At 36.9% G+C, this 20,519-nt stretch overlaps 1 protein-coding gene across 1 annotated transcript; it reads right to left on the bottom strand.

The window, feature by feature from the left end:
- Window positions 1–475: 475 nt before the first annotated feature.
- On the bottom strand, window positions 476–20,492 carry LOC111563932 (lysine-specific histone demethylase 2). Its single transcript, XM_055017601.1, has 21 exons — window positions 20,350–20,492; window positions 19,953–20,095; window positions 18,524–18,645; window positions 18,345–18,434; window positions 16,964–17,075; window positions 16,769–16,882; window positions 16,647–16,685; window positions 14,616–14,802; window positions 14,351–14,535; window positions 13,281–13,451; window positions 11,449–11,523; window positions 10,914–11,048; window positions 9,639–9,810; window positions 8,945–9,072; window positions 6,565–6,696; window positions 5,356–5,430; window positions 5,067–5,183; window positions 3,943–4,068; window positions 3,562–3,684; window positions 2,414–2,566; window positions 476–1,506 (listed from the first exon to the last, which is right to left on the bottom strand). Exons 1-21 carry the CDS (start codon window positions 20,363–20,365, stop codon window positions 1,423–1,425), a joined length of 2,499 nt encoding a protein of 832 aa, XP_054873576.1. The 5' UTR covers window positions 20,366–20,492; the 3' UTR covers window positions 476–1,422.
- Window positions 20,493–20,519: the final 27 nt, after the last annotated feature.

Below are 20,519 nucleotides of genomic sequence, written 5' to 3'. Positions count from 1 at the left end.
ATAATGTTCCTTGTTATAAATATTACGGCATGTTTTCATTATCAGCACAACAGTATGTAGATTTAACTGTGGAAAAACTGTATTCTTATCAAGAAATAAATGTAAAAATGACAGTATTGAATGAATGACTGAGCAAGAGTTTTCTCCTGATTACCTTATTTACAGTGATTCAGTGATATATAAGCTGTATGAAACTGTTTTAGAGTTTACAGATTTTTACCGTCATGGTTTGACAGTTTACTGTAAAATTTACAAACATTTTTACAGTGTACAGAAGACTAACAAAACCCGTAAACACTGTATTTACATGTCAACATACTGAAACAAGCTAATTTTCAACATTTAGCTAAAATAGTAAGTGCGATCCCATTTACTTTACATGTTTGTATTAAAGTGTCTTCATTGATTAATATTATAATGCTGATTTTAATGAGAAAAAAGCAGCTAAGTATTCATCCATGAGGCAAACGGATCATTCTGGCAGTTGACAGCTCAGTTTATTGGACACATATGAGATAAATATGGAGCAGTGTGAAGTCAGACAAACAGGACATGATCGTCTAGATGCACTGATCCAGACACAGATATGAATCTACACATGAAGCATAATTAGTCGACGTTAATCAAAGGGAGGACGTTGTTGTGCTGTTTCCCGGCTCCCCCAAACTTCAGGAACTAAACTGTTCAGGAATTCATACAAGTCAATTATTCATTTTTTCTTCTTCGGTTGTCCAAAATTGTCCAGTCTCAATAATTTCTTTGTTTTTTTTTTGTCAGCTTGTTGGTTTTGTCCAGATCGCTTCCCTGAGAAAATAAGGGGACAAACTGCTGATCGATCTGAGCCCTGCAGGGAATTTAAACTACACATCATTTATTCATTTCTCTTCTCACGGTTTTAAATCAAAAGTGCTATCACAGAAGTACTACACATCTAACCTTTCCTCAATTCATGTGGCGACACATTAATCACAAACAGGACAATTCAAATCCATAACCGTTGGCTGTAACATTTGGTTTTGACTGTCAGAGGACGTATTTTATGATACAACCTCTCAGTTCTCAGAGTTAAATTCACGATTAGACGATGGTGCTCTCACCAAGGTTTCACGCAGCCTGATTATTTAAAAATGAAACGTGTTCACAGCAGTAGAAATATCATGAAACTCTGAATTTCATCCTGTTTTCCAGCACAGAGCTGCACATGGTCGCTTCTCAGTATTTATGTTTTTAACCTGACGGATTTTGATATAAATAAAAAGCACTTCCGCCTCTCGGCGTCCTGCTGATCGGACGCGTCACAGTACGGCAAAAAAAACATGGTCTCCGGCCTTCGTGTCGCTCAGTCTGAGTGGGTAAACGGTGAGTCGCTCGGTGTGAGTCTGTGCTGGTGCGTTTGAGAAGCTCCGATGGGGACTGAAAAGCTCATATAGCTGCCATCTTGCTGGCCTCTCTGACCCCGCTGAGGTAGGCTCCGGTCACAGTCTGAGGAAAGTGTCGGTTGGTCGCCTGGAAGTCAAATCAACAACAACAAACTCATTAAAAAACAAAACAGGTTTAACAGCCACTTTGGAAATCAGGTTAAAAGTCTGCAACATGAGAAGGAGCTAGCTGCACTGCAGATGATTTTATCTGGTGAAAAGAACTGGATGAGACTGATTCTAGGCTCATTGGGAGACTTCATTTAACTGAGCCATCGTTAATAAAATATAATAAAATAAAATAAAGCAAACAAGATAAAATAAAATCAAGTCAAATTAAAATAAACTGAATTGAATTAAATTAAATCTCATTAAATTAAATTAAATCTACTCTTCTGATAATGCAAAAATACCTGTTCAAAAGTCAAAGCAGTGACCAGCTGCTCAGATCAATTCAGATTCTTTAAGTAACAACATGTAAGATCAGAAATAAGTCCAACTTTATACACTTGGGTCTATATTTTTTGCTTTAAATTAATCTGCAAAATCATTTTCAGAAAGTTGTCTTGGTATACAGCCAAGATGTTTTGAGCACAGAGGACTTTAGGGCATAGAGGTTTATTAGCAGCAGAAAGAAAATTACCACGCAAAAATGATGATAATTGAGAATTAAAACACTATGATGTCAATGAATGACCCACAGAGCCATAGAATAACACAACAACCAGATTAAGGTTGAAATAAACCAGAATTATCTTTTAACAGTAACAACAGTTGCTAAACAAGGAAAATAGCGCCACCTGTAGGAAATCAAGTTTCACCAGTAGTACAAACATTTGACTGATGTAAAAAGCGCAGTGGAAAAACCCAGAGATATCAAATGGTCAGGAATAATGTCATCAAATGCACATAAACTAATTAAATCTCACAATATCACTTTAGGCAGACAGATATTTGTGGACATATCTGGTAAAAGAAGAGAAATTCAGCGCTACCTCTCCAGCGAAGAACACTTTTCCCTGCACGTCCTCGGCCAGGATGTCGTAGGCCTCACCGCTGCCTCCCGTCTTCACGAAGCTGTAGGACATCTGGGACCACATGTCTTTACTCCAACGTGTGACCAAGAAATGCACCGGCTCTGGGACCTCCTGTTGAAGAGGACACAACAAAAAACAAGTAAATATACAGGCGTATTCAGTGTCATGTTTATTTTTTGGTTTATTTCCTTTTCCCCAGTAAGAACCGTTTTCAGTTCCTGCACTACAGAACCTTCTTATGGTTAGAGGAACGTTCTGAGTGTAGTTTGGTGCACACTTGTGCTCTTCAGTTGCTACTGGTTGCAAGGCCACAAAATGATTACTGTAATCCTCTGACTCTGAGCAGTTTATAGGTGCTTATTGTGTTACTTTTTGGTTTATTTTTTTTACTCACTGTGGCTCATTTGTCACTGCAATATAAAGTCCTGCACCTCTATGGAAACAGAACAACCATGACTAGAGGTAGAGAGAACTCAGGAATCTCTTGAATTTCACAAATAAATCAAAAGTAGAAGTTCACATATTTTTCATTTTAGAAGAAACTGAAGAAAATCTGGAGTTGATAACAGTTTTCCAAGTGTCCACAGGTGTTAACAATACTAGAAAAAAAGATGGTGGCTCTACACACTATAGATATTTTAATACTTAAAAGTTTTTTATAGGTTGCTGATTTTTTGTCACATGACTGTTGGTCCCAGCTGAATCTTTTATGGCTTTTCGGTTGTTTCAAGGATCACAAAATCTTTGTGTTTTACAGAATCTGGTGCAAACAGCACATTTTTAAAAAGGAAACATGAGTAATTTGGTAAAATATCGCAATTTTCAACGGCTAGATTTGGATAATTTTCCAAAACAAAACAGGACATCACAAATGAGTAGTTTAAAGACTGTCAGAAAGTTTGATAATCTGACAATTCTTTCAGTTTTTACAGTTTCTGGCTCAATAAATTTTGTGTTTTTATCATTTTTTAAAAAAAAATAAACTGCTTTTCAAACCCACCTTTGATGGTTTTGGGGTTCAGAGTGTTAATGATCACTTTACCTGTTAGTCTTTCTGTTCACTATTCACTCATTATTCAGTATAAAAGTGGAAGAAGCAGCTTTACCTGCTCTTTGAAAAGTTCTCTCAGGACCTTCATGCACTCGTCCACCACCTCCTTGTCCTCCAGGTCTCTAACAGCAGGAACAGCATCACCGGTGATCACAGACATCAGCACAGCCTGCTTCCCCTAAAAACACACAAACACACTCATTTTTCCTTCTCTATGTGTTTTAATTTATTGCATTCCTTCATTTTTTAACATCTCTGGGTTGTCTGTCTTCATGGTACACTGCTGTCAGCATTAAAATGTCTGCTGTGTTTAACCTCATATAAATGTTTTATTCTTGTAGCTGGGTTTGAAGTCAAACACCAGCAGCTCAAACTGATAATAAGTCAGTCTGTTTTTATCTGTCCAAGTGGATGAAAATGAGAAAAGCAAACAAACCTGTGGATCAAGGTCGTAGAAGACACTGAACATGCCTCTCTTCTCAGGACCTGGTGGGATGTGACCAAAGTAATCTGCTCCTTGGATTTTGTTACTCCAGAATCTGTATGGGAACTGAAGAGCGATCTGCAGGACAGTTTAACACCAGATTTTACTATCTGGATACATTTTTCACTATATTTTGCACATTTAAACACTCAATCTGATCACATCAATATGCAAGAATCTGTGCAAAATCAGTGTTTCCTAAATCTGTATTCTCTGTTCATGGAAGAATCCGTGCAATATCATTGTTGTCACCACACAGACATGTGGAAAAAACAATTATTTTCTCCAAACAATTTCCACATATGAAAGAATCTGTACAATATCAACAGTGTTTGTGTGTATTACTTGTTTATTAAGCTACAGATGCATTTTTACACTGTACCCTTTACTGTGGGATTAATAAAGACATCTTAGACATCTTTTTTTAAAAATAAAACTTTGAAGGGAAACTTTTAAGGAATTATTGGAATTTTCTTCCTGAAGGTTTTGCAAATTTTCAGAAATTTGGGGAATTTTTTTGCAGAATTTTTGGATTTTTTTCAGACAAGGAAAGAATATTTTGTGGTGCCTGTAACTGAGGACAACAGGAGGGTTAACTGACTCCGATGAGATCTCCCATCCTGCACCTGAATGAACAATTATCACCATGTGTGTCGGATCTCTCCCTCCTCCAGCCTCTTCCTCTCTTCACTGTTACTTAAAATAACCGGCTGCAAACTGTTCCGTCGCTGGATCACAGTAAGGTGGGGGAGAGCCGATGAGGAAGAAATAGTAGTATTTTCAGCCACAATAAATTGTGCAGTAGCTACCTGTGCCGACGGAATGCCACCAAATCAGCTAATGATCATCAGTAACTCGTACTATTTGACCACGTTAAATTTCAACTCGCACACTCTCAAAAAAAAGGTCGGATATGAAACCATTTTGGTCGCAGTCTGGAGCCCTGATAAAGTCTGTCCAAGTGTGATTATTTTGGTTCTAAAATAAAATGTTCAGAATAAATGCAGATGTTTATACGTTACCTACAGCAGTATATAATATGATATGACATGCTGGGGTGGTGAAACTTTTCCTACCTTTTCTATGATCCCGACTCCCAGACTGTGGATCGCTTTCAGTTTCCTTTCAGGAAGCGGAGGGTTGAACTGGATCATGTTCTTCTGCAGCAACGTCAGTGGGACTGTCACGAGGACCTGAGAGAGGAAAAGATGTTAAAAATACTAAAACATACAAATTATTGTAAACAATTAACAGATTTCATGTTCTCTGGAATGATACATATTTTAGGATAAAGTCTTATATGAGCTACGTGACAGACATCAGACAGTGTTATAGAGAAAAGTGCATTTAACGAGCAGTTTTTACCTTCTGTGCCGTCCACTGGGACCCGTTAGAAGAAGTAACTTTGACAATGTCACCTGAGTAGTCGATGGCCTGAACCTGGAATAAAGAAAAAACAAGAACTACACTTCATTCTGTTTATTTATCTGAGTATTTAACTTAATAAATGCGATATTAAAGGACTAGCGTGGAGAATTCAGTGACATGAAGCAGTGATGCTTTTCCAGCGTGCAGAAGAATCAGCAGTGGTGGGACAAAAACACAAAAATCACAAAAACTGCTCTCTAAACTCAGTGTTTGTTTTGTCCCTTCAGGGCTACCGTAGAAACATGGCAGACAGATATAAGGAGCTCATTCTGAGAAAATGTAAACACATTGATTCATAGTTACAGGTAATTATACACTAATGAAACATAATTATGAACACTATAATCCATTTTTATTACAAGATCCCCCTAAATCCCACACACTGGACCTTTATTATGTCATTATTGGTGTAGGATTCTTCAAAACAAAGCTACAAAGTGCTTCACAAAGGAAGTAAAGAGCAAAAAGCCTTGAAAAAACCTGCATGTGTGTAAAATTTTTATCTGTAATGGTCTGTTATTGCTCTTTTAAAGGTTGGACTTTTGTGGCCTTTTCATAATGTTTTATCTGATATTTTGTGTATTTTAATGTTTGTATAGCACCTCCAGTTTTGACAGACGCAAGAAAAACTAAGTTTATTATTATTATTATTATTATTATTATTATTATTATTATTATTAATAATAATAATAATAATAATAATAATAATGATAATAATAATTAATTTTATTTGAAGGCGTCTTTCTTGGCACTCAAGGACACTGTACAAACATATACATATATACACAAAATACACATTAAAAACCATTAAAAATGATACAAAAGCCATAACCATTGGTGTCAGATGGAACAGGCAGTTTTAAACAGACGTGTTTTGAGCTGGGATTTGAAATGCAGGAATGAATCGATGTTTCTGACTGGGGAGACAGGGAGCAGACATAATGTAAAAACATATTAAACAAGAGTAATTTCAAGTAGAATGACAAAATCATCAATCAAAGCATGAAAAAATCATAAGAAATGACTTAAGACCACATTAAAAAAGCAACTGAAACAATCCAGTTACTAACCAATAAAATGCGAAATGGCAAAACCTGCAGTTTGTAGGATCAGCAGTTTGAATGAGATAAATAATGGAACACAAACCGGAGATTTTGTGCGGATGTCGAGGCCTTCAGCCAGCTTGTGGAGTAGAACAGCGTAGCCCTTAGTGAGTAAAGTGTGATCTCCTGAGAACTGGGCGAAAAACTCATTGTGGTCCCAGGATCTGGCTGATACCTGCAGACAGACAAACAAAACCACCTGAGAATAACTCCAGTACGACTAATTTAAATATACCAAAACTCATGAAAACTTACACCAAACTTGCACATGACACCAGAGTTCCCTTAAAATTGGGATTTTTCACGACAATAACTTCATATTTCACTCAAACACTGTCATCATCATAACCGGTGAATGTTTTCCTGAGCTCATATTCGTAGAGTTACGTTTCCTCCCCCCAGGACACAACAAAAACTAAATAACTTCTTCACAAACACCCTCAACTTCAGCCTCAGGACCGTTTCTCCAACAAACCGTTAACAACTTATTTACCGCGTCTTTAGTTCTTCCTGCTGCCACTGAAATGCCAAACTTGCGAGCAATTAGCAACAAATCTGTGTTTTTACAAGAAACGAGTGCTTCCCAAGTGGAGTTTTCAATAAAAAGATTCCAAAGTGAACTCCATTATTTGTGCATTAAGCTAAACCTTCTTTTTTTCCTACAGAAAATCACCTGTAAAAACAGGATAATCCCCAGTCGTTACATTTCCTCCCCCCCAGAACACAAACTAGAGTTTGTTTCTCCAACAAACCATTTACGACAGCATGTTTTACTTTTTTGCTTCCTGCTGTCACTGAAATGCCAAACTGGTGAGCAATTAGCAACAAATCTCTCCTTTTTACGAGAACTGAGTGTTTCCCAAGTGGAGTTTTAAACAGATTCCAAAGTGGGAAAACTAACAACAACAGCACTCTCAAAATGGGGTTAAAAATAAAAATGAGTCTTCGTTTTCTAAAAGTTGATAGTGACATTTATCCCAACTACTGCTAACTGAATCTATCAAAAGAATAGAATACAATAGAATAGAATAGCCACTTTATTGTCAACCAGAACATGCATTAGTTGGTGCACGTTATGACTGAAATTCTGATGCAACAAGCTCACCATTGGACTGATAAATACAAAAACAAACAAACAAAAATTTTGTAAATAGAAACAATTCCAACATATACATGTAACCAACTATATAAATATATATATATATATAAATATGTATATAGAAATATACCCACACACAGACACATAAATATATATAAAAGGACTGAACAACTAGTGGCTTTGTGGGTAGCATCGTCGTCTTGCAGCTAGAACATCCCTGGTTCACATCCCTGTCTTCCTGGAATTTTCCTGCATGGAGTCTGCATGTTCTCCATTTGCATGTTTGGGTTTTCTCCGGGTTCTTGGGCTTCCTCCCACAGTCTAAAAACGTGCTGAGGTTAACACTCCTGTTGTCCTCATTTACAGGCACCAAAAAATATTGTTTCTTTGTCTGAAAAAAATCCAAAAATTCTGCGAAAAAATTCCCCAAATTTCAGAAAATTTGCAAAACCTTCAGGAAGAAAATTCCAATAATTCCTTAAAAGTTTCCCTTAAAAGTTTTATTTTTTTTTAAAAATCCCCCAAATTTGGCAAGAAAATTCTTATAAATATTTTCAAAAAATGAGTATATCAGTAAAACTTCTAATATTTTCTTAAGAACATTCACAAAAAATCAACCAAAATCCAACATTTTTAACATTTCTTTTTTTTCCACCAAAAAATGCTCAAAGATTTCCCAAAATGTTGAAAATGTGGACATCAGAAGTTTCACTGTGAAAATTTTTTTTTTTTTTTTGCATTTTCAACTTGAAACCGGGTCATTTTTGACCTGCAGGACGACACGAGGGTTAATTGGTGATTCTAACTTGTCTACAGGTGTGATTGTCTCTATATGTAGCTCTGCCTTCACCTTAAGTCAGCTCTGATAGACTCCAGCCCCCCTGGGTGGCAGGGCTACATCCTAATGAGGATTAAGGTGTATACATGATGGATGGATGGATGATTAAAACTCATCACCCAAAACACAACTAATGAGGGAGTCACTCATTTTTTTAGAGGTTGTTTGAAAAAAGAAAATCAAAGAATAAGTTTCTTCTCACATTCAGAAACTTTGTATTCCCAGAGAAAGTCAGCTGATGGTGCTGAACCTTCTGAGCCAAAAACCTCTCTTTCTATTGTCTCCCAGCCAGACTGATCACCTGCAGCCCACAGCTGAGCTCCACTCCAGGAGCAGCTGATCTACCTGATGAGCAGGTGAACTGTGACCTGGAACTATTCATATCAATCCATAACAGGAGGCACCAACTGAACCTTCATTGTAAAAACAAAAACACCAGGATGACCAAAAGACCAAACCTCAAAGTGTGATTAGAGTTTTCCAGACCTGGTCCAATGTGCTTCCACAGGCGTATTCCAGGTTGCTGAGATGAAACTGAAGAACTTTCTCCTCCAACTCACTGAACTGGATCCCAGACTCCTGGAGGAAGTTCTTCTTCACTTCCTGGACCTTTTCTGTGGAGATACAAGCAAATGCATGATAAATGGTTTCTAAAAAATCTATAATGAAAAATACATAAAGCAAATGACCTGCACATATAAATTTGAATAAAAGAAAAAAAAGAAAAAAAATATACAAACATATGGAACAGTCTCATAATTACCAGTGTGCAAAAAAGGAGAAAATATATAATGTAAAAAAAAAATAATTACTACCACTGTGCAAAAATGTAAAAAACTAAGGAAAAAATCTATAATAGAAAATAAATAAAGCAAAATAATGTGCAAAAAATGACTTGCATATGTAAAATGTGAATAAAAGAAAAAAATACAAACATATGGAACAATTTCCTACATATATATAACTCCCGTAAATAATTACACAACCATCTCCTGTACAATATTAATATTTAAACTCCTCAGGTAAATTTACACAATAAAACAATATTGTCGGATTCCAGTCTGTTTTATCTACAGTAGTTTTATGTTCCTCTGATAGTGAGTTTTCCTGGTTTTCCTGAGCCCCCAGTGATCCTCATACTGTAGATTAAAACACTGATATTGTGGTAACAGTCCAGCACCTCCCAGTGGTGTGTCCTGGTTCTGCGACTTGTCCTTCCTCCACTCTGACACCACGTCCAGGATGGCGTTGAAGTGGAAGTCCATGCGCTTGTCGATGGCCGGGTCGGTCGCCTGTCCTCCCTCCTGGAACAGGTCGCATCGCTCCCCCAGCTTGTGCATCTTCATGCCCATCTGCAGCAGAACAAACACAGATTTCATTCATTCATTATTCTGCAGATTAATAAAAGCACATTTTTATGATCATGTTTAACCTCCAAAGCCAGCTGGTGGATTTGAAAGTCATGTTAGAACTATTTGAGTGTATTGTACATCTCCATAGAAAAAAAAGCTAAATTAAGGCAAAAAATTGTGATATTTTATCGAGAGGACTTCACTCTATTTGTCTTCTTTAGAAAAACAGGGAAAAAAGTAAATGTTTTGATTGTCTGCTGTTTTTGGAGTCCAATATTTCATTTTCCAAGAAGGACAAAACACAATATTGGAAGTAGCCAAACAGATCCAGTTATTAGCTATTAACTCTTGGAACTCCAAAACCCGACAAGGGTTTTAAAAACATGTTGTTGTTTTTTAAGTAATCGCCAAAATAACATTATTATTTAGAGCCAGAACAGTAAAAAGAGAAAGAAAAGAATTGCTGGATTTCCAAGTTTCAAGCTGTCTGTGATATGTTTCCGTCAGCAAAATGTGAGCAGATCGAAGCTTAAAATTGTGTCATTTCATTTAAATCCTTTACTCTACATTCACGGTGAAGTCTCTCATTTAAAAATCTGCCAAAAACCCTTTGCAGTAACAACATTCTGTAAAAAACAGAAAATTCTGCGTTCTTCGGTACAACTAAGCAGGCATTTGTGACTCGGCTGTGACCAACAGTCACAAGACAAAAATTGAGGGACTTTTCAGCTGAACTGCAGGCAGTGTTCATACAGAACGGAGAGGAGACGGAGAAAATATAAACAGTAAAACCATTCTTTTCCAGTGTTGCTAACACCAGGAAGCTTTTGGAAAATGTTGTACATATCAACTTCAGTTTTTGTAAAACAAATAACAAATGAAATTCAACTTTTGTTCTGTATGCTTTGTATTTATGTCATTCTGTGTCAAACTGCACAAAAGACATTTTTGAGTCCTTCTAGTCATGGTTGTTCTGTTTCCGTAGAGGTGCAGGACTTTACATTGCAGTGAAAAATGAGTGAGCGAGGAAAAATGAGACAGGAGCAAAAAAGAAAGGTTTGTAGAATTTTAGCTGTGCAGTGTTTCATCTGATTGATCCTCACCTGTTCACACATCAGGGAGATGGGGTTGTTCACACAGCCGTTGACGATTTGAGCTCCTCGACCAACAGTGACGCCCAGAGATGTATCGTCCCAAACCCGACCGCCGATCCTCTCCCTGGCCTCCAGCACCACCACCTGTAGACCAACAGGAATGGAGAGTAAAAATACAGCTCTGTGAAAGAAAGAAAGAAAGAAAGAAAGAAAGAAAGAAAGAAAGAAAGAAGTGTGAAAAAAGAAGAAAGAAACAGAGAGGATTAAATAAGAATGAAAGAAAGCATAAGAATGAAAGAATATAAACAAGAAAAGAAAGGCAGAAAGAAAGAAAGAACAAGAAAAGAAAAAAGAAAAAGAAATAAAAAAGAAATAAAATGAAAGAAATTTTGAAAGGCAGACAGAACAAGAAAAGAAACAAGAAAGAAAGAAATTTGAAAGTACAGGAAAAGAAAGAAAGAAAGAAAGAAAGAAAGGAAGAAGAAAGGAAGAAAGAAAGATGAACTATGATTCAAGCAAGAGATGAATAGATCTGGATGTTTACCTGAGTGCCAAAGTTGTGCAGCTGTCGTGCAGCAGCCAGACCTGAAGCTCCAGCACCGATGATGATCACGTTCTTCTGCATAAATGATAAAGAGATTAATTACTGTGATGATACGTGTCCACAGAGGGGCTGCATCACTTCCCAGCACTGAATGCTTGATGCAAAGTTAAGAGCATATCACATAAAACACACAGGCTACACCCTCTAACAGCCACACAAACACCGGCTGCACAAGATGGGAGGAACGCTGTCAGTCGTGGATCTGCAAACCGTTCAGGGGCTTCTTTGGAAACTTTGTCTTATATTATGAAACCAGCTCAACAGGATGTGTTTCTGAATATGTGGAGGCGAGAAAAAAGCCGTGCATCTGCTGAATCTGTCTTCACTTGAGTTTAGTTGTTTAGTGTTTTGGGTGGTTTGCAGAAACAGTGAGTTGATCTGGGTGTCCCTGATTAGCATAACATAACCTAGACCTCAACTTTATGCAGAGAGGAGCAAACAGGGGACGTCACATCCATCAAAACACAGAGCAGTGCTAGCACAATTCATTGTATGGCTGGATACCCAGACAATCAATAGGAACTATGAGCCTTTAAAGAATAACAGTTTTTTGTCAGAAATGTCTTACAGTATCATGGATTTTTTTTTATTTTTCACATATCCAAGTTGTGATATCAAGTCATCCATAATCAGAGATTATTCAATCTACTTGTCCAGTATTACAGATGTAAATTTCAGGCTTTCATCTTTAATAGTTTCTGAGATTTTGTCACCAAAACACAGCCTCAAAATTCAATGTGCAAAAAAAACTTGCTGAAAGTGGGTCGACCGGAATTTTTTTTTAAAAAGTGTTATCTCAGAAAGTACTTGATATATCAACCCCCAAGTTTCACAGTTATCTTTTTAAAAATCTATACTTAATACTATAAATATCTCAGGCAAATCAGAGACAGATGAGCAGGTATTGCTCCAAAAGCCTGATGATTTGAGATGGAATGATAAACCCTCATCCTTCTGATCAGTAACTCAGAGCCATCATGGCTTCTCACAACGAAACAAATGATAAATAAACTAGAAATGCACTCAGAGAGCGCAGCACTCCTCCAAGGCTGCTCAGTCGTATTATTTCCAATGGCTGAAATCTTGAAAAAAATTTGTGGCAGAATTTACGGCAAAATAGAATGTGCCCATTCTATGTAGATGTACTCACAAACAAAATGACCTTACACTGAACACAGGTGTGTGTTATGCACGTGTATGTTATGTACGGACACCAGATCGCGTGACCTAAATATGTAGCATGCAGCGGGAATTGATGGGACTCAGAAACACCCCCACAATTTAATTAATTGTTCCTTGTATCATTGTGATGGATAAGTGCTGATAAGTCACAGCAGTGGATTTGTAGTAGGATCACAATCATGTGATCATCAGCAGGCAGCTGATGTAGTGTTCACTTGTTGTCATAGTTACAGTGACACTGTGCCGCTATCTGGCAATGATACAGAAATCTTGAACAGATCCATGGATCCAGACTATAAGCTGCATCACTGCCAGAATCTAATCACTTGGTCCTTGTGTCATTTCTGACCTTCCCTGAGAATTTCATCCAAATCCGTTTTTGAGTAATGTTGCAAACAGACAGACAGAAAAACAGACAGACAGACAGACAGACAGACAGACAGACAGACAGACAGAGAGACAGAAAAACAGACAGACAGACAGACAGACAGACAGACAGACAGGCCAACGCCGATCATCACAGAACTCGGTCATTGCTTGGCGGAGTAATGATGTTTCCATGAAGGTGTAGAGGTGTAGAGGACACTCACTGAGCGATAGCGTTCAGGCAGCAGCGGTCGTTTCACTGCCAGGACACCCGTATTGATGAGGCCCTTCCTGGTCATGAAGTGCAGCACTCGGTCCATCTCCTGCACGCAGCGAACACGAACCAAACCCCGAACTATGATGTGCAGAGCGCATTTCTGGGAAGTCAGCACCTCCTGCAGAAAAAGAGGAAATAACGGTCACTGTTTGGATTGAGTGCTGTTTTTGGAGTCCAATTTTTCATTTTTACAGGAAGAGAAAAGAAGACAAACACAACCAGCTATTAGTTATTAACCTTTTGAACCCTGAAACCACTGCCATGTTTGATGCTATTTCTGAAAAATTGACAAAATTAGAGCCAGAAAGTGTAAAAACAGAAAGAGTCACTGGATTTCCAAGTTTATACTTATCTGTGATGTGCAGTTCTGTCAGGAATTTTGACCAAATCTGACCTTAAAATTGTGATATTTATCAAAATCACTTTACTCTACAGGTTTCATTCAAAAATGTGCCAAAAATTAACTACTTGTGCTAACCAGATTCTGTGAAAAACAAAAAATTAAGCACTTCTTGGCACAACTGAGAAGCCATGCCTGAGTCAGCTGTGACAAACAGTCACGTTCAAAAAATTGTACACATTTTCGACTCAACTGCAGGACGTGTTTATATGGAGAAGAGAGGAGCTGAGTGGGCAAACAAATCAAAAATGTAAGTAGTTAAATATCTATAGTATGTAGAGTCACTGTTTCTTTTCTAGTATTGTAACATCTGAGAGATTTGGGAGTATATTGTACATGTTGATTCTAGCTTTTTCAAATTTTTGCAAAACAAATAAACAAAGAAATTCAGTTCTTGTTTTTTATTTTTCATGATTTATGACATTATAACTGCGTCAAACTGCACCAAAGACATGTCTGAGTTCTCTCTCCTTCTAGTCATGTTTGTTCTGTTTCCATAGACGAGCAGGACTTGATATTGCAGTGAAAAATGAGCTCAATGTGAGGAAAGATGAGCAAAGAAAAAACGCCCGGAAACTGTAGTTCAGAGGGTTAATCAGTCGCCGTGGTCGGAGTACCTTGCAGTTTTTGTGCCAGGAGGCCAGGATAAGGTTACGCAGAGCCAGATACATGGTGGGATCTCGGGAAAACTCAGGGAACTCGTAAAGCTCGTCCAGCTCCATCATATCCGGCCGCACGCACAGAGCTTTACCACACTCGTTGGGCTGATAGAAGGGCTGGAAGTACGGACACAGGCCTGGAACTGAGGGACAAAAACACAATTAGTATCACTGTGTGGCTTGTATTTATATCTCTACGTGGCTCCTGCACTCTCAGACTGACTTTGCGGCTGCACGGCTCTGCAGTGATCCGCCCTCAGCTCGGTCTGAGACATGGAAGACCCAGACGGACTCATCCCCACACAGTCGGGGTAGTAGGCGGCCAGGAAGGGACTCGCTGGGCTTTCTTTGAACAGTGGTGGCAAAATGAGCATCGAGTGCCACCAGCTGTCGGTCACTTCGGCTACTCTCTGTGGGAACGAAACAACGTCAGGTTAAAAAAGTGGAAATTACTGTCTTTTCTTTCATGCTGGATGCAACACAAGTCATGTTGAGAATAACTGATTAGAGTGAACGGTTTGTATCCTGTCTATTCTAACTAATACTGAAGATAAATAGATATATAGACAGAAAAAATATATGTCATGTGTACAAGTGCAAAATATACAGTATGAAAAATATGTAGTGTGCAAAAATGTAGAAAATCTATGATGAGATATATATATATATATATATATATATATATATATATATGTATATATATATATATATATATATATATATATATATATATATATATATATATATATATATATATATATATATATATATATATATATAAGCAGTGGAAAAAAATAGGAAACATTTAATGTTAAAAAATATAAATTATCAGTGTACAAAATGGAGAAAATCTAAAACAAAAAAAACTGCATACAAAAATAGAGAAAATCTATCACGTAAAAAAATAAATTACTAGTGTACAAAAATGTAGAATATGCATAATGCAAAAAGATATATTAGCAGTGTAAAAAAATTGGAAAATATATAATGAAAAAATATATGTTATCAGTTTGCAAAAATGTGGAAAATCTATAATGTAAAAAAAAAATACTACCAAAAAAATTGAAAAATTACTTACATATCTAAAATTTTAATTTAATAAAAAAGAAAAATATACAAACATATGGAACAATCCCAAATATACGTAACACACGTATGTAATTACACAACCATTTCCTGTATTATATTAATATTTAAATTACTCAGGTAAACTGACATAATAATATTGTTGTGTTTTAACCTCACTATTTAAATAAGCTGAGCAAATTTGCATAATATATAAAACTTGTTACAAAGATTTGTAACATTAGTTTGATTTCTTTCTTTTTTTTATCAATAAATAAATAAATAGGACTTGTCTTCATGAATAACAGAAAACAAAAGTAGCTAAAGTGATCAGTTGATGTGTTGTTGTTTTTTTCCAGTTAACATTTAAAATTTCCAGGTCAATTGATGTAATTATAAAAAACATTGTACTGTCTTATTATTACAAGAAAAAGACATTTGTACAAAAAAATTACACTGTAAGGTTTTCATTGTAATATTTTAAATAGTTAGATAAATGCATATACTATATAAATTGTCTTATCTTGTACAATCTTAGTATTTAATTCATTCAGATAAATTACTTTTATAAATATAATATCGTATCTTTCTAATTTTAATATTCAAATTATTTAGTCAAATGTATATATATTAATATTGTATATTACAATATTAACATACAATATAATATAATATACTAATATTTAAATAAGCTGGGTAAATTTGTAGAATAAATAATATTGTATGGTCTTCATGTTAAGACATTTGTAATTTCAATTTTATTTCTTCATTGGAAAATACTTTTAAAAAATGAATAACGGTGATTTGACTACAAACAGTAACTAAAAGTAGTAAAAATGGAAGAATTTAAGTTCTATTTAGTTTAATCTGAATTTGAGTTTTTATCAGCTGCTATGTCGTTGGTAGCTTCCAAAATCAGTAGAAAAAGTAAAAAAAATCTCTCATGTAACAAAATATAGGTGCTAAATGATTTGTGCATCTAAAATCTTGATATAACATAAAATAGAAATACATATATACACACGATGATGGAGTTTGTCTTCCTGATCAGTTAATTCTTCTTGTTCTTATCTGATGTCTTTAGCTTGACTTAAACTTGTTCCTTAAATCTTATTTCTTTATTCTAAATCACTTTGGCTCAATATTTGTTGTTTTTCACAAGAATGAACTTAAAGTGCTGCTAACTTACCAAATCCTCTGGCTGGGAGCACTGGTCGGGTCCCTCGCTCTGTTCAAAACACAACATTTCTGTCACACAAAAAAAACAGAAAATCTCTTCATGAGTGGATTCTTTCTTTACTTCCTGTTTACCTTGATGTTGCTGAACTTCATCCCGCAGCGGTACGACGCTGCCAGCGAAGCGGTGAGCTGGATCTCTTTGGTCAGCTGACGCCACTTCCTGCAGTCCGGTTTGGTGCACTGAACCTGAACGCATCGCGATGAACGTTACTGCATTTGTACGACATTAAATGATTAAATTCAAACAAGGAAACATCTCACGCATACCCAGAACGGCAGCTGCTGATCAGCCATGAAAGCTTTCAGACTGGGCTCACTCTTCCCGTTACTCGTCCAAACCTTCTTCCACGAAGCAAACGTCTCGTAGCCATCTTTGTGACTGGAAAAATAACATTAACTTACTGTAAATCTGCTAATATCTGACGAGAGAAAGAACAAGGATGCTTTCAGATCACTGAGATGTCATAAAGTGTTTCCTTTTCTGCTTTTTCTAAGCAGAACTTTATGTGAAGTATAACCTCTGTACACCACAAATATGTGCAAATTACGTCTCAGGGTATCTATTTTTTTCTCTTTATCTCTTTTTTAACACAAAGTGCTCTTTCTATTACTCCACCAAGGAATGCGACGGAGTTATGTGACGAGCGGCGTACATTTGTCTGTCTGTCTGTCTGTCTGTCTGTCTGTCTGTCTGTCTGTCTGTCTGTCTGTCTGTCTGTCTGTCTGTCTGTGTGCAACATTACTCAAAAATGGACTAACGGATTTGGATGAAATTTTCAGTGAAGGTCAGAAATGACACAAGGACCAAGTGATTAGATTTTGGCAGTGATGTGGCTTATAGTCTGGATCCACGGATTTGTTAAACATTTCTGTATCATTGCGAGATAGTGGCATGGCGTCACTGTAACTATGACAACAAGTGAACACTACATCAGCTGCCTGCTGACGATCACGATTGTGATCCTACTACAAATCAATCTCTGTGGACTTATCAGGACTTAGCCGTCAGAAGTCATACAAAGACTGAGCAGCCTTGGGCTAGTACTGCACTCTGAGTGCTTTTCTTGTATTGTGTACCGATTTTCTTTTTATAATGTACACCGTTCAAAAGTTTGGGGTCACCCAGACAATTTCATGTTTTCCATGAAAACTCACACTTTTCTCCATGTGCTAACATAACTGCACAAGGGTTTTCTAATCATCAATGAGCCTTTCAACACCATTAGCTAACACAATGTAGCATTAGAACACAGGAGTGATGGTTGCTGGAAATGTTCCTCTGTACCTCTATGGAGATATTCCATTAAAAATCAGCTGTTTCCAGCTACAATAGTCATTTACCACATTAACTATGTTTAGACTGTATTCATTCATTTCCTGTTATCTTGATTGAAAAAAATGCTTTTCTTTAAAAATAAGGACATTTCTAAGTGACCCCAAACTTTTGAATGGTAGTGTATATTGCATTTCTGTTTTATATTGCTGCTGCTGCTCTTACCTTTTTCATTATTTTATTTTTCCTTCTATATAAAGCTGACCCAAGAAAACCCACAAAGAATTCTAATGTACCTGTACTGTCATGTATTCTATTCTATTCTAAAAATCACACTGAAGCTCTGCGTTCGTTTCTTCTCTCTGTTTCTTTTACCTTCTGTAATAATGATCGAAGCACTCGTTGCAGAAATGTTCTCCACATGACAGGTGATACCAGCGAGACGTGTATCCATTTTTAGCACACCTGAGAGGACGCAGAACGACAAACAACTGTTAACGAGAATCTACTCACAACTATCTAAAATCCAGTCATATTAGAGAAGAGTACTGCACCTTTCAGATGCACTTGCAAAACAAACGGGGTACATGGCCGAACATCCAGCCTTCTCACATTTTCTGTACTTCTTCTCTGACTGGTCATCTTCCTCCTCGGTGTCTGTGGCTTTTCTTTTGCTCTGAAATCCAGAGGAGAGTGTAATGTAGTGTACAGACCTCTTTAAAAGTCAATAATGCTACATCTGGATCGACAGACAGGGTTTGTGTTGGGACCCAGCAAACCCACAATAAAAACTGTTTCTTTCTTTCCAAGTTTTTGCTCATTCTTGTTTATTCCACCCAAACAGTCTGTTTTAACAAACATGTCGGGGGTTTAAAAAGGTTTATTCTACTTAAAATACTACTGATTGTCTGATTTTTTATTGTTGTAAAGGTTTATTCCACCCAAAAAAATACTACTTTCTGTCCATTTTCTTACAGTTTTAAAGGTTTCTTACACCACAAAATACTACTGACAGTTTTAAAATGTTTCCCCCTCCAATTTGTATTTTCTAATAAACTAGTTATGGGCTTAAAGGTTTATTCCACACAAAATACTACTTCCTGTCAAGATACTAGTTTTGAAGGTTTACTCCACCCAAAACATTATTTACTAATGAACAAATTATGGTTTCAAAGGTTTATTCCACCCAAAATAGAATTTACTAATGAACAAATTATGGTTTTAAAGGTTTATTCCACCCAAAATATAATTTACTAATGAACAAGTTGTGGTTTTAAATGTTTTGTCCACACAAAATACTACTTTCTGTCCAATTTTTTTTTTGCAGTTTTAAAGGTTTATTACCCCCAAATAGTACTCTTCAGCTAACAAGTTATTGATTTAAAGGTTTATTTCACACATAATGCTACTTTCTGTCGAGATGATTACAGCTTTAAAGGCTTACTCCACACACAATATTATTCTCTAAATAATAAGTTGTGGTTTTAAAGGTTTATTCCACCTAAAATATAACGTATAGTTTTAAAGGGTTGGTTTACTCAAAATACTGCTTATAGTCTTAATAGTTTAGTCCATGCAAAATACCACTTTCTAGCCAATTTCTTTCAGGTTTTAAAGTTTATTCGCCTCAAATTATACTGTCTATCGAACCAGTTATATTTTTAAAGGGTAAAGTCACACATTCTACTACTTTCTGTCCAAATACATATTTTTTAAAAGGTTTTTTTTCCACCCAAAATGCCAGTCACTCAAACAGTACTCTGTAACAAACAAGTTGTGGTTTTAATGGCTCAATCTGCTCAAAATATTTCTTTATGTCTAAATACTTAGATTTTAGAGGGTATATTCCCCCAAAATATTACTCTCTATTTAACAAGTTATGTGTTTACAGGTTTATGCCACTGAGAACTGTGCATTGTTCATGTTGTTGCCAGAATCTGTGGACTAGAAAGAGTAGAGGGTCCTGAGAACGGTGCCGCTCACCTGTCCAGGTGGAGGGTTGTTGGTCCGCTTCACCCGGACGTTGATCTGCCGTCCAGAGGAGCGGAGGGTCTGTCCGTCTCCCGGTGACTCCCCCGAGCTCCTCTTCTTGCCTCTCCGGGCTCCAGACGGATTCCCGGAGTAATCTGAACAACAACAACAACACCAGCAACAACAGTTACAGCTAGCACTGAGCAGTTCTGCTCACATTAGGCCTCTGTTGTTTCTGTTAAAACTCTATCAGACAGGTGGACTCAGCTCAGTACAGGTGAGCTGAACGTGATGTGAACAGGTATGTAAACACAACAAAGGAGCCACAACTGCTCACATTAGCTGCTCTGGAAACCAAACAACGACAACCTGTCACTTTAGCATGTAGCAGCAGCGAGCTAACACCGACCTGCGTCCGACAGCATGGCCACCTGCGGTGCTTCTCGAACCCGGGAGGATTCTGTGAGCTTCTCAGACGTTTGTAGTTTGTTCTAACGGTTCAATTCTTCCTCCTGGTGTTGTCGTGGAGGAGAAATCATGGCGCAGCTGTCACCACAACACAGCTTCCTGATTTAAAGA

This window comes from Amphiprion ocellaris, chromosome 15 (assembly GCF_022539595.1).
Source record: "Amphiprion ocellaris isolate individual 3 ecotype Okinawa chromosome 15, ASM2253959v1, whole genome shotgun sequence".
NCBI lineage: Eukaryota > Metazoa > Chordata > Actinopteri > Pomacentridae > Amphiprion > Amphiprion ocellaris.
Note: the sequence above shows the minus strand (reverse complement) of the source record. Positions and strands in the feature narration are given on the sequence as shown.